Genomic DNA, 12,986 nt, shown 5'->3' on the forward strand with positions numbered 1-12,986 from the left:
TGCTATCAGCACCCAGGATTAAAAAGTCAGCTAAAATATGAAAAGTGGACATCACACTCACCGTATTCAGCAACGACATTACTACCTAGCTTGTAGCGATGGTGTTGCTACTTTCCTACGACAGCGTGTCAGCCAGCTGTTTAGCAAGTGTCTATCAACATCCCGCAATATAGCTAATATTTACCTTGTGTATCAATGAATAGAATACCAAATAAAACCACAAGTGAAAGATGTGACAGTTACTGTATTTTTCGAAGCAACATTTTTTATGTTTGAAGTAAAAACGCCTAAGAATTACATGTTCAAATTAAGGGGGAAAAAAAATCAATGGTTAGTTTTCATATAATTATCAGTTATGTTAAATTCTCCTTTTGGAGAATAACCAACACCAACAGTGGGGGTTAATGGCCAGCAGAGGGCACCGCTCCGAAGAAACCACTCATTCTACCCAGCATCATTTACCAAACGGTTATTTATATAAAAGAAATCCTTGATAAAAGAAACATTTCCAAATAACAAGACGCTAACATGGACAAGGGAAAGCCTACCAAAAATAACGCATGTGAATTGTAGCTTAACGTGAGACGAAATGCAACACCTTCCAACTTGGACGTCCAGTTTAAATGTGAGCATCAATGCGCTAATGTGACGGGTGGAAAAGGAAGCAAATCACGATGGGAAAAATGTTTTTGTTTTTTTTCTTCTTCTTCTTCTTTGTTGAATCACATGTCATATTCGGATGGGCCGAGCCGGATGGAGCGGATGGAGTGGAAGATGGCGCGCTTAGTCGCTGACGTCCATGTCATCCTCTTGGGCGTCTGCGTTGTCGTCATCGTCATCGTCGTCGTCACCGTTGGCCTGCCGCGAGTCGCCGTTGCCGTCGGCGAACTGAGGCGGGTAGTCCGAGTCCGAGTAGTCGGACGCCTTCCTCTCCTGGCGCTCCTTCTCGCTGTCGTAGCCCTGCTCCTCTTCGTCGTAATCCCTCGTGATCTGAAACCGCAAAGCGACAGAATTAATCACATTTTGGTTGGGTCCGATGAAAAGACATTTTTCAGGTGGGAAATCAACAAAAATTGTTTTTAACTTTACAAGAGTGAAAAATCAGCAACATTTTTATTTATTTTTTGTTAATTTTTTAACAGTACTTAAACTTTACAAGAGCAAAAAATAAGAAAAATTTGTTTTGTTTTTTTTTAGTTTAAAAATATTTCTAACAGTATTTAACTTTACAAGAGCAAAAAAAATAAGCAAAAATTAAAAATTGTTTAGTTTAACAATATTTCAAACAGTATTTAACTTTACAAGAGTACAAAAATAAGCAATTTTTATTTTTATTTTTAGTTTAATATTTCTAACGGTATTTAACTTTACAAGAGCACAAAAATAAGCATTTTTTTTATTTTTTGTTTAACAATATTTCTAACAGTATATAATTTTTAATTTAATAATTATAATATAATTTAATAATTTTAATTTTTTTATTTTTTTATTTTTTTCTAGTTTAACAATATTATATAACAGTATTTAACTTCACAAGAGCGAAAAATAAGCATTTTTTTCTGCAGTAAATGGTGCTGTGTACAATAAGTGTCAAATCTCAAATGGGCACCAATAAAAAGAGTAATTTGCCCTTTGCTTGCTTTTACCTTAATATCTCCCTTGTCTCCTCCGTCAGACTTCCTGTCCCTGTCGCGGTCCCTGTCCTTGTCCTTGTCCCTGCTTCTCTTCTTCTTGCTGGTGGAGCGCTCTCTCTCCTCGCGTCCTCGGTCTTTGTCGCTGCGGCGCTCTCGCTCCTTATCACGTTTCTTCTCCTTCTTGTGTCTGCGGTCGACACCAAAAGTCAACTGGTTATCCGTCTTTCAAACTCCAATCAAAGCACGACGCAGATGTGTTTTGTCTGCTCACCGGCGAGGAGACGGAGATCTGGAGCTCCTCCTCTTGGGCGACTTTTTCGGGGAGCGGCTGGCGCTGCGACTGCGTCTGTGTCTCCTGAGCCAGGAGGACAGCAGAGAGGAGAGCAGACGTTAGCGTGGCTCTGAAACGAAAACGAGTTGGTGAGCGTCCCCGCCACTCACCGGCTGACGCTGCGTGACCTCCGAGTGGTGCTGTAACTCTTGGGCGGCGTCTTGGACCTCCTCCTCACCGCCTCCTCCTTCTTACGATCTCTGCCGGGAACATTTCATGCTTTTAGCTTTTGTATCAGAGAAATATGCTCTGACAAAAAAAAAAAAAAAAAAAAAAAAAAGCTGTTTGGCCTGTTCTGTCATCCATTTTGTGTCTGGATGCAAAGCCAACAAGAAGGCTCTTGATAGGTGCTGCTGTTTTGGTTGGCCACAAAGTTAAAAGAAGTTCAGTCAATAACTACTGGCAGTGTGTAAACAATAAAGTCTATGACCTCGCTGCGCGTACCTGGATCTGGTCCTGGAGCGCCTTCCTCTGTCTCTGGAGCGGCTCCGCCTCCTGCGAGGGCTTTTGGAGCGCCGCCTGCTTCTGGAGACCGAGCGCCGTCTGGACCTGCTGCCGCTTCGCCTGCAACGTTGCACCAGTGTTACCAACAATTTAAATTATCAAAAAGAAAATAAACATAAATAATACATTTTGAAAAAAAGTAATAAATAAAATAAAATAAAATATCAATATCAAGTGTTCCTCAACATGTACCTGCGTCTGGACCTGGATCGGGAGCGCCTCCTTCGGGACCGGGACCGAGATCGCTTCTTCCGGCTCTCATCTGGTCGAGCGACACAAGACTCGTCATTTGAGAAAACGTCCCAACAGCTGAAGTCAATGAAGACGAAAAAACTCACTTCCGGGCTCAATGGCGGCAGAAATGAGCGACTGCGCCTCTCGCACCCGCTTCATGGCTTCCTCCATTTCCTTGTTGGCGGCGTCGGCTTTGAGGCCGGCGCTCAGGTTGAAGCCGGCAGCCAGTGGGTTGAGTCTACACCACAAAGGCGGGTTAGTTTGCGTGGGAAAACAAAAACGAATCATACTGCAACACTTATGTCCACTTACTGGGGATCCGCCATGAGCTTCAGCAGCTGGTCTGCAGCCTGCCAAGGCACAACATTTACAAGATGAATAAACGATCAGAATTAACAAAATGGGTCTGAGTAATCAGCAGCTGGAGAGGAAGTATGCCCCCTAATGGCTGTTGACATCATTAGGGATGACAACCCAATGGGTCACTCTGATCTTCCAGCATTGCCATAAAATGTCTTTGATTTTCTTGCAGGTAAATTTTTTATCATCAATATTTTTATCCATTGTTTGAAACTGATTGTTGATGAATGATGTCATGAAGCCATTGAGGCAAAATGAAGGGCACCAGTTGAGTCACTTAACGCAAACGTTTTCTTCACAAGCAGCAAAATCCATTCTGTATTTTGTACACTTCTCACGGCATGCTAAACTGCAAGAAATGCCTGTTGTAACAAGAACCACTTGGACTCGTAATTCTCGACTGTAGGGGTGTAGCAACTACTTTTCTATTAGACAGGACTTTGGCGCCATCTTGACTCTCCTTTGGACTTTCCAGGAAACACAAGATAAACATGGAATATGGTTTCTCACTCAAAAAACAGCGGATGGGTTCAATTTGTGAGTAGGAACCGTGATTAGTAGCAAAAATGGTTTGGATTGTGTAATATAATTTGTTTGGTGCAAGCTTATAATTAAAATTATATCACAATAAACATTGCACTCTATTAGTAGTGAATCTATTCAGTTTCAGTTGTGGAATGAAATGATTTTCCACACCTGCCAAAATTTTGCTCACCTGAGGATTCATGTTGGGTCCTGGGAATCCAAACGCAGCCATGGCATCCATGTTGAGACCAGCAAACGGGTTCGCTCCCATCTGAGCAGAGAAGAAGCTTATTTTGTAGACTGACCGGGATTTCCGGCACGAGAGGCGTTTTGCATTCTTACAGCAGGACTGGGCATGGGGTTGGGCGTGGGAAGAAGTCCTCCTCCGGGCAGGATCCCCGCAACGGCGTTGGCCGGCGCCAGCAGCGACAACGCCTTGGCCTCATCCGGGATGGATCCTGAAGACAACACATGGCGGCGTCACGACGGGAAGCGGCGAGCGCGCGCGCCTCAAACATGTCCAAGAAAAAGTTAAGTGCCTTCACACAGAGGTGTTTTTTTTTTTTTTTTTTTTTTTACCTTCCAGGGGTGTGCAGACGCCAACACAATGATTGCAGTGACACAAACTAATGCTGGCAATACAATCACACTAAGTCCAATGAACACTGCCAAGAATGTATCACCTGAACGTGTTTGCTAAGTCATGAACCAAACGTGAGCAAGCCCAGCTCTTCTCCAATGGGCAGTGAGTTTTCATTTAGACGGTTTACTCAAACAAGCGACTCACTCACGGCGCCTTCGCTACTAAAAAAGCACACACAGAGAAAAAAATCGGAGATACAAACAACAGAGAGAATTTTAGGGCGGTTGGCAAGAAGTCTGACAATGTCTCCAAAATAAATGGAAAAAAAAAAATGTACATCACAGTGAAATATAAACCACATGACAGCAGCAACCTGCTGTAACATTTTGTTCTGCTTACCTGGCATTGCTTAACTACTCAAAAGCAAAAATCATGTCAAAACGTCAGACAAAAATAGTTTGCAACCTCCCTTTGACTTTGTTGGATGATCTTTCAAAAGAAAATTTGGACAAGATTTTTCAAATCATGCACCAGTGAGCTCTCCCATTTTGCCGCTGACTTACAAATTTGGAGTCGGATTGCACGGTAGGGTTCCCACAGGTTTCTGAATTCCATAAAAAATGACATTTAAGACCAAGTTCACGATGATTCTCTCGTTATAGGTGGTCATAAAGCATTGACGGAATATGCGGAAGTACTTGGTAAAAAGGTGGCTGTCGTCAACAATGGTGGTTCTGGTGATATCGCCACAAGAGTCATTGTCTATGTGTTATTAAAAAAAAGTTTATTTTGGAGAGATGAGCCTAGTGACATTCAGAAAAATAGTATTAAAAAACTGGAATAGCCTTGATTTTACAATCATGGACTCAATGCATTTTAAGACTTTTTAATACTACAAACATATATATTTTTTTCTTAAATAGCAACCTGCCGCTCCTGATGTTGCTGCGCCTTAGCCACCTGGGGGCAGAATAACAAATAACAAATATGGAGATGCATGGAGACTTCTTCACAGTAAGCTGCAGACATAGTTCTTCATAGGGGATAAAGAATTTATGCCTGTGAGTGCTGTTAGGTTCATTATTTGTCTACACACATTGTTCCGCCATGTGCCCCGATATTTGCTGCTTAAACACTGAAACACCAATGCTAGTCATCAGACCATTATCGTCGCTGTCCTGTGAAAAACATCTTTTTTTTTTTTTTAAGATATAAGTTTTTGGGATGTTTGCATTCACTTTCATCCCATAAATGTACAAAATGACGAAAATGGACATGCGTGTTTTTCACCGGACCGCAACAATATGCTGTTTCACACTATTTGATAGCATTAAGCTAAACATTTCAAGCAAGCTTTACAGATTGTGCTGGATTTCAATACACATGAAATTCTGTTTTTTTGTTTCGTCTGAGAGAAGCTCAACTCCTTTTGAAGACTTGTTCACCATCTAACAAATAGACTTGCGCCGATTCCTGATTTGACGGTTTATTGGGATTTTCAAAAGTCATGGTTTCAATAACCGCGAATACTGGCTGTCACCGGTACTAATCTCTTTCATTGTTTGAACAACTGATTATTAAATGAAAACCATTCCACTCAAAAAAAGGCCATTCTTGAACCGTAATTTTAAAAGCTGTGATACTATGACATTTTTGCTTCGGGTTATCATAGCGTCCAAATCGAATTCCAGCCCATGCCAGATGCAAACTGCTGCTTGTTTTTGAGTGAGCAGAGTTGACCACCACCACAAAACGCTCAAAAAGAACTTGTAAGTCAAGTGACTTGTATTTCAAGGCACAACTGTAACAGTATTTTGTAACCGTGAAACGATGTGGAAAACCCATCTAAACGACCAAACTCTGCATTCTGGTCTTCGCAGAAGCACTACAAACATGCCAGTTTTAGAGGGCATCTTTTGTGAGTGCAGATTTTTTGGATTTAGGTCTTGGTTCTGGTTGACTGTCTTCTGCATTTGGATGTCATTCTCCATTTGACTACTTTCAGAAAAGAATGATGAGGTTTAGCCCAAAGTGACCCTCCACTCTCCCCAACACAACCCAACCCCCATCAATTCCTCTAAAACATCGTGGACACACACACACACACACATGACAACATGTAAACAAAAAGAGCACACTGGAGAGAGAGTGAGAGAGAAAGAGGGGGGGAGAGAAAATGGCTGCAGGAGACAAATTAAGTCGGGTGGTTTTTTCTGCAGGAGCGTTTCAGCCTGCGGGACTGGCTGAGCCAGGGAAAAACAACTGTAAAACACAACAACAAAAAGAAGACCACTGTTAAATGTTACGCAGTGTAGCAACATCCAGTGAGTCATGTCGGCGGCCGTCTCAAATGCACAATGTTATGCAAGACCTCTTAACGACTATGGATGCTTCGTTAAACCTGTTTCGCATAAAAGTGTCGAGCCGAAGTAGACGGTATGTTTACAACTAATTACGGCGTTTTAGCACACACAAATCCTTAATTTGGAGCTTTCTTGGTCTATCCGGACGGTGCATTCACTGTGCCAAATGTCACATATTGTGCCCAGCCATGGCTGCATTGCATCATACGACATTGCGCAAGTCACAAATTGTTGGCTCATTAGGGGTCATCATCATCATCATCATCATCATCATTTTAGGGCCGCAATGGGGAAAAAACATATTGTAAAATAACCCTAGAATATGTATTTAGGGGCTAATAATGAATTAATGATGAATCTAAGTTTTAGTATAACAAACATTGTACCAACCCACGTTCAAGGACATTAGTTTATTCTCATAAAATTATCATTCTGATCAAGTACAGTTATGTTTTTTTGTTTGTTTTTAAATGAACTATTGGTACTTGCATAATTACATGTCGGCTCTTAACCGTAAAACTTTTTCTAAAATATTTATTTACCTCCACACATCCCTCAGACTTACAACTACTAAAATTATAGAACCATTTCTTATATTTTGACTATTCTCTGAAAACATCAGTTTTTACTTTGGTCTTGTGATACTGATAACGATAACTTTAAATTTACAACTTGTCATAAAATTCTAACTTAACTTTCCTAAATGAATATTAAATTCTACTTCTCTCATTTTGACTATTTTGTTTTCTCATATTTAATGGATTCTCAAATTAGATTACTCCAATACAATTACAACCTTTTCTCTTATTATTTCCACTAGTTTCTTATATTTATCCAGAGATTAATATGGTTATAGTCTTATGATTAAATTATTCTCTTAAATTAAAACGTTTTGGGTCAAAACATTGTGACTATTTCGTTAATTATGACTTTTTTCACTTAGCGCACCATGCTTGTGCCCTTACATCAGTGAAAAATTTCAACATTACTTTTGACGCCCGATGTAATTTTTTTCTTTTAAAATCTAAAAGCACGCTTGAACATGGTAAAGACCCAATTATGAGTGCACCCTTCGGCATACTTTCTCCAAATGTGGGATGTGTCCATGTTTGAGCAATTCTGTAACCGTACGTATTATCTAGTGCTTCCCTCTAAAGCACCTAAGAGAGATGGGAATTAATTTAATAAGAGATAAAGTGGAGAGAGCGAGAGAGAGACAACAGAGGACAAAATAAGAGAGGGGTGGGGCTTGAATGCATCCTGGCCTTTTGCAAATGTTTACAGTCCCCTGTTGGCGGGCAGAGGACCACTTTCAGCCATCAACCAGGGGGCTGCTTTTCACTTCTTCACTACAAATCCACACACACTCGCGCGCGCACACACACACACACACAGCCACACACAAATGACAGAGAGAAGTTTAACAGAGGATAGTCCGGTATGCGGGGGGGAGAACTTAAATGCATTGATTGAATTGATGATTGATTTCAGAACCCACAGTTTGAAATTAACTCATTTTCCATCAAAAAATTGGTATACTGCCATGGGAGTCTTTTGGTCAGAATTGCATTGGGCCAGTACGCCAAAATCTCCATTACATGTAATCCGAATGCACTTATGTGGTTAACAATTGAGCGGACTTTTGAATCATTGGCAGGTTTTCACAAGGACACAAACCTTCAGCAAACGGGACCACGATTAGTGCTCGGTCCACAAAAACAGTGTTGGTCAGATGTTGGGACACGCCAACAGACTCGGGCTCCTGGAACTTCACAAAACACACACGTGATGTCACTGGCACAGGGGAGTCACTGTTGAAGAGGGGGGGGAAAAAAAAAAGAAAAAAGATTGTAATTTAATATCCTATCAGGGTAATTCAACTTGGAGCGGTGAAATACAAATGTAACATGTTTCCACACATTCACAAATTTGCCCAAAGACTTGCCCATTTGCATTTTGGTGTTAGGCCAATGCTCTGCCTAATATACAGCATATGTTGCGCATTTGAGTTATCTTGTCATGCTAATAACTCAATGTACAGTATTTTTTTAAACTACCTCGAAAGGCAAACATGGGATTGCTGAAATAACCGCGCATTAGTCCATTGTCATTTCTTGTCTTTCGTTTTGTTTGCGGCGTTTTGCATCAATGACGTCATTGTCGAATGTGCATTGTTCTCTATGGACTCGCAAAAAGCCAATGCAGAATTTATTGATGTGCACTCCCGTATTGACATTTTATTGGGAGGAAAAGTGCTCATCAGACTTTATAACAATGCGTGCATGTTTCACTACGACCTTGAGCTAAATATTTTAGATATAAATCTGTTTATAGGTTCGTTTTACAGCCAAAGAGTAAAGCCCGCGTATTTAGATATTTACTTCACACGGGTACGATTATATGTGGATGTTTTCAGCCCAAAACGATAAATAAATCGGGTTTTCGAAGGCAACATTTAGCCGAGTTAGCTAGCCAGGCTTCACAAGTCGCGTTAGCGGGCTAGGCCTTGTGTCGCGTTTCGGCGGGGCTTTGACAATAAGATAGCAAAATAGCCACAAAAGATATCCCCGGTAGAATTAAACAAACGATACGACGCTCCGTTCACTCACTCAGGTGGAAATAATTTGAGTTCTTCGATGGTTCCCAGGAAGCCAAAAAGAGTTCTCATCTGCTCCGACGTTGTGCTCGGCGACACGTTGGTCACCTGGACTACCTTCGTGGTGTAACTCATCTTTTCCACTTAATAAACAGCACTACCGTCAACAAAGTTGTTTTCGTCACACTTCAAGTGACCGTTGAGTGATTCAAACAGCGAATTAATTCGATTTTCACCGCCCTGGTGCTAAGTGGTACAACAACAGCCTACCACCATTTCGCGGCCATGTTGGGGAATGGGGATTATATGATGCGTTCCAGTTGTAGTGGAAAATCGGAATTGGTAAATTCACAATCGGCCACCGCAATTTCGAGCGGCCCCACTGGGCTGCTGTGTTCGACAGTCGTGGAAACATTTTTTTCACGAAGGATTTTGAAACCGAAAATGTTCACTTATGCGTGCCACAACGTCAGATTACGTGCTCATAGGTGCACGTGTTGATGACAACGTCTTTGTTTGTGTTGTTACGAAATGCATTTCATGTATGTCTATTTGAAAGACAACTGGAAGTAAATCTCAATGCCATTACCTTACTGTTTCAAAAATACTATAAGTGAAAAATTACACCTTGTAAAAATATTGGCAAATTCAATGACATCTTTCGACAATTATGGTTTGACGTCATAAATTGACTAAATTCCGAGGTCATTGAATGCGCCACCAGTACGCATGCGACGTGCGTGCAGCTCGAAAATGGAGGATTGTTTTCAGATGGCAACGTCTCTTCGTACGGTCTTCGAAGCAAAGCCCTTATAATCAGACATGATTGACTGGTCTCACAACGCACTGTTTTTATCATTGACATCGCGTCAAATATTACAAGGGCAAAGTTTAGACTAGTTAAGTCGCTAACCGAATGTTGCAAAGACTCGTTTTTTGTTTTTTTGCAACAGAATCGATTTACGACGTTTTGATGAGAAATTACAGCATTTTGTTTTTATTCATAATTCCAAACAACAATTAAGGAACACAATTTCATACAATATTCATCCGACACGAATTATCGTCCCAATTAAATATTATATGTAAAAAGCGGTTAGATGTATTACAGGCTACTACCAAATAGCAATATGAATGCATTTTTTTTGGCACTAATGGCAATCATGTTATACAAAATCTGTCGTACGGAAATGCTATTTACAATTAAATTCCTGCAGAGGTCGCCATTAATGCTTGAGCATCACTTTTTTTTTCTTCTCACATCTCAGCATCACATTTGTGTTGTGCATGACCCTCGACAGCGCTTGCGTCGACCATTAAAAAAAAAGTAAAAGGAAGGGAAGGAAAATTATAATTTTGTTTCCTGTCGGCTCCGTAGAATGGAGTGTGTCACTTAAATCAATGCAACTGGCTGTTACTCATATTATTGAAAGTAGACATTGATTTCTTTGACTTTTAAAAAAAAAAATCATTTTAATTTAAGCTATTTTCTTTATTAAGTTTGTTCTTGACCAGTTAGTAAACAGGTAGCACGTCTACGGCTAGTATGTACTCTTCAGCAAAACCCCCACTGATTTTCAGCTATGTTCCTTAACATGCCAAAACCAAAGTAAAATAAATTGTCTGTTTTTCAAAAATGTTGGTGCCAACGTTATCTTAATTCTATAATTATAATTTATCATAAATTTGTCCTAAAAGGCCCGTGGCACAATAACTAAGCGTCATTAACTCTCTTCACTCATGACTGCGGGCCCCCTCGGTATACGAACAATGTAGCATTTGTCCAGCATAATTCCCTGTACACCTAGATTACAACTGCACTAAGACAAGCTTTTACATCCAAGAACCCCTGGCCAAAATTTATCAAATCAGCAACATCTTTTTTTTTGTGAGAATTTTTTATTTTGACCCAAGCACCAGAGAGTGCTGTGGGGCTCGGAGAATGTAAAACAAATGCAGTCCAGCATCATTTATACAAATTGACAACAAAATTCACTAGCCATGTTCATCATGGCAAGATAGGCAAAAAAAAAAAAAAAAGTCAAGCAAACCTTTTCCATTAAATCAACACAAGTCGGCCAATTGGGTTTGAAGCAGCCATTTTCTTTAGCCAACTAAAAATCTGCGTAGGCAATGTTTTAACTCACATTTAATTTTTTGTCTGTTAAATGAAGACATTTAAGGTTTTTATGGGGGCAGTTCACATCTTCTAAAAATAAAATAAAAAGTACATTTTCTAAAACGTAAAATTAAACTAGATTATTTTATTAGAAGAACATTGTTTATTAGAGAAGAAAAATAATCTAATACTTTGACAGAAAAAGTGAAATATCTTCAAGAAAAAAAATATGAAAAAGTGGTATTTATTATTATTATCATTTTATTTTTAAAGGGTAGGGTATTTTAGGTCAAGTAAAAAAAAGATATGTTTTGAAAAATGGTTATTTTTATAATGGTATATTTAAGAAAAAGGTCACAGATTTTCTAGAAAAAAAAATCAGTCAGTCTCAAGAATTTTTTGTATTTTTTTCAGTCATGTTTTTAGAAAACAGACATATTTGCAAGAGGGGGGAAAAAAAAAAGTCACATTTTGAGAAAAAAAATACACATCTTCAAGAAGTAGTTTATTTTTTAGAAATACAAATCACCATCTTACAAACTTAATGTTGACGCTTAACCACATAAAAAGTTTGCTTTCTATACAATTTTTTTTCAGCCATGTTTTTTTAAGACATATAGACCCCTTCAAAGTTTGTAAACAATGTGACACAATTTAAAGGGCGGGGCTTAGCTGGAGGCAAAAACACCTAAGTGGCGTGTGGTTCTAACACCGGTCAGCATATTTTCACAGAAAGTTCACGTCGGAAAGAACATGGAAAACGGCCATTTGAGTTAATATGTGAGTAAACTGATAGAAATAGAATAGAATGAACAAACAACCAGCGTTGTTTACTTCTAGCTGCACTTCGTTGCCTCCAGTGGTTGTTTTTGCCGTCCAGTAAACACCATGACGTCATCGTGACGTACCCATGAAAGGGGTCCATTTTCAAGAGAAAAAGTCAAATTTTGAGAAAAAAAAAAAATACACAATTAAAAAAAAAAAGTTTATTTTTGAGGAATAAATATCGTAAACTTACAACAAGGCAAAGTAAGTTCATTTGTATAGCACAATTCATACACAAGACCTTCAATGTCCTTTACACAAGGAAAGACAACACATAAGCTTCAACAGTGGTTAACATTCAGAGCAAAGAAGAGAAAATAAAAGTAGGTTACAAAATTTCCTATAAGAACATACATTGACGATGTTAAACATTATACAGCAAACTTTAAAAAAAACATTAAAAATAATTGAAAGGGACAAAAAACGTGATTAAATAAAGCTGTTTAAAAGTCCTTAAAGTTATGAGGAAATAAGCAAAGTTTTCAACCTGGATTTAAAAGAATTTACACTTGGGGCTGTCTTCACTTCTGTTGGCAGCCTATTCCATCTGTGTGCAGCATAACAGCTAAATGCAGCTTCACCATGTTTGCTTCGAACTCTGGGTTCCACTAGTTGGCCCAAGTCTGTCGATCTCAGAGCCCTGCTGGATTTGTACTCAATCAGCATTTCTTGGATATATTCAGGACCCAAACCATTTAGTGATTTATAGACGAGTAGCATAATTTTCAAATCTGTTCTACAGCTGACAGGGAGCCAGTGTAAATCCTTAAGTACTGGAGTAATATGTTCTGATCTTTTTGTTTTGGTCAGAACTCAAGCTGCAGCGTTCTGAATGAGCTGCAATTGTCTCATGTTCTTTTGAGAGAGTCCAGTCAGAAGACCGTTACAATAATCCAGTCTGCTGGAGATAAA

The 12,986-nt window shown here is 39.4% G+C and overlaps 1 protein-coding gene across 2 annotated transcripts; it reads right to left on the bottom strand.

Moving 5' to 3' along the window:
* Window positions 1–454: 454 nt before the first annotated feature.
* LOC144017461 (uncharacterized) lies at window positions 455–9,512 on the bottom strand. 2 transcript variants are annotated; one of them, XM_077519067.1, is made up of 12 exons: window positions 9,144–9,512; window positions 8,212–8,345; window positions 3,931–4,046; window positions 3,779–3,859; window positions 3,016–3,053; window positions 2,808–2,941; window positions 2,662–2,731; window positions 2,410–2,529; window positions 2,076–2,165; window positions 1,906–1,989; window positions 1,647–1,821; window positions 455–990 (listed from the first exon to the last, which is right to left on the bottom strand). In XM_077519067.1, the coding sequence occupies exons 1-12, from the start codon at window positions 9,263–9,265 to the stop codon at window positions 784–786; spliced, it is 1,371 nt and encodes a 456-aa protein (XP_077375193.1). In that variant the 5' UTR covers window positions 9,266–9,512; the 3' UTR covers window positions 455–783. The 2 variants fall into 2 exon arrangements, with proteins under 2 accessions (XP_077375193.1, XP_077375203.1); XM_077519077.1 differs by lacking the exons at window positions 8,212–8,345; window positions 9,144–9,512 and adding an exon at window positions 4,272–8,201.
* Between the last annotated feature and the right edge of the window lie 3,474 nt (window positions 9,513–12,986).

This window comes from Festucalex cinctus, chromosome 1 (assembly GCF_051991245.1).
Source record: "Festucalex cinctus isolate MCC-2025b chromosome 1, RoL_Fcin_1.0, whole genome shotgun sequence".
NCBI classification, from domain to species: Eukaryota; Metazoa; Chordata; class Actinopteri; order Syngnathiformes; family Syngnathidae; genus Festucalex; species Festucalex cinctus.

Coding starts and splice junctions, on each gene's coding strand:
- LOC144017461 (XM_077519067.1), bottom strand. CDS start 9,265: ATGAGTTACACCACGAAGGTAGTCCAGGTGACCAACGTGTCGCCGAGC. Junction 2,942..3,015: donor AAGCTCATGGCGGATCCCCA/GTAAGTGGACAT, acceptor TTTGTGGTGTAG/ACTCAACCCACTGGCTGCCG. Junction 991..1,646: donor GAGACAAGGGAGATATTAAG/GTAAAAGCAAGC, acceptor TTGCGGTTTCAG/ATCACGAGGGATTACGACGA.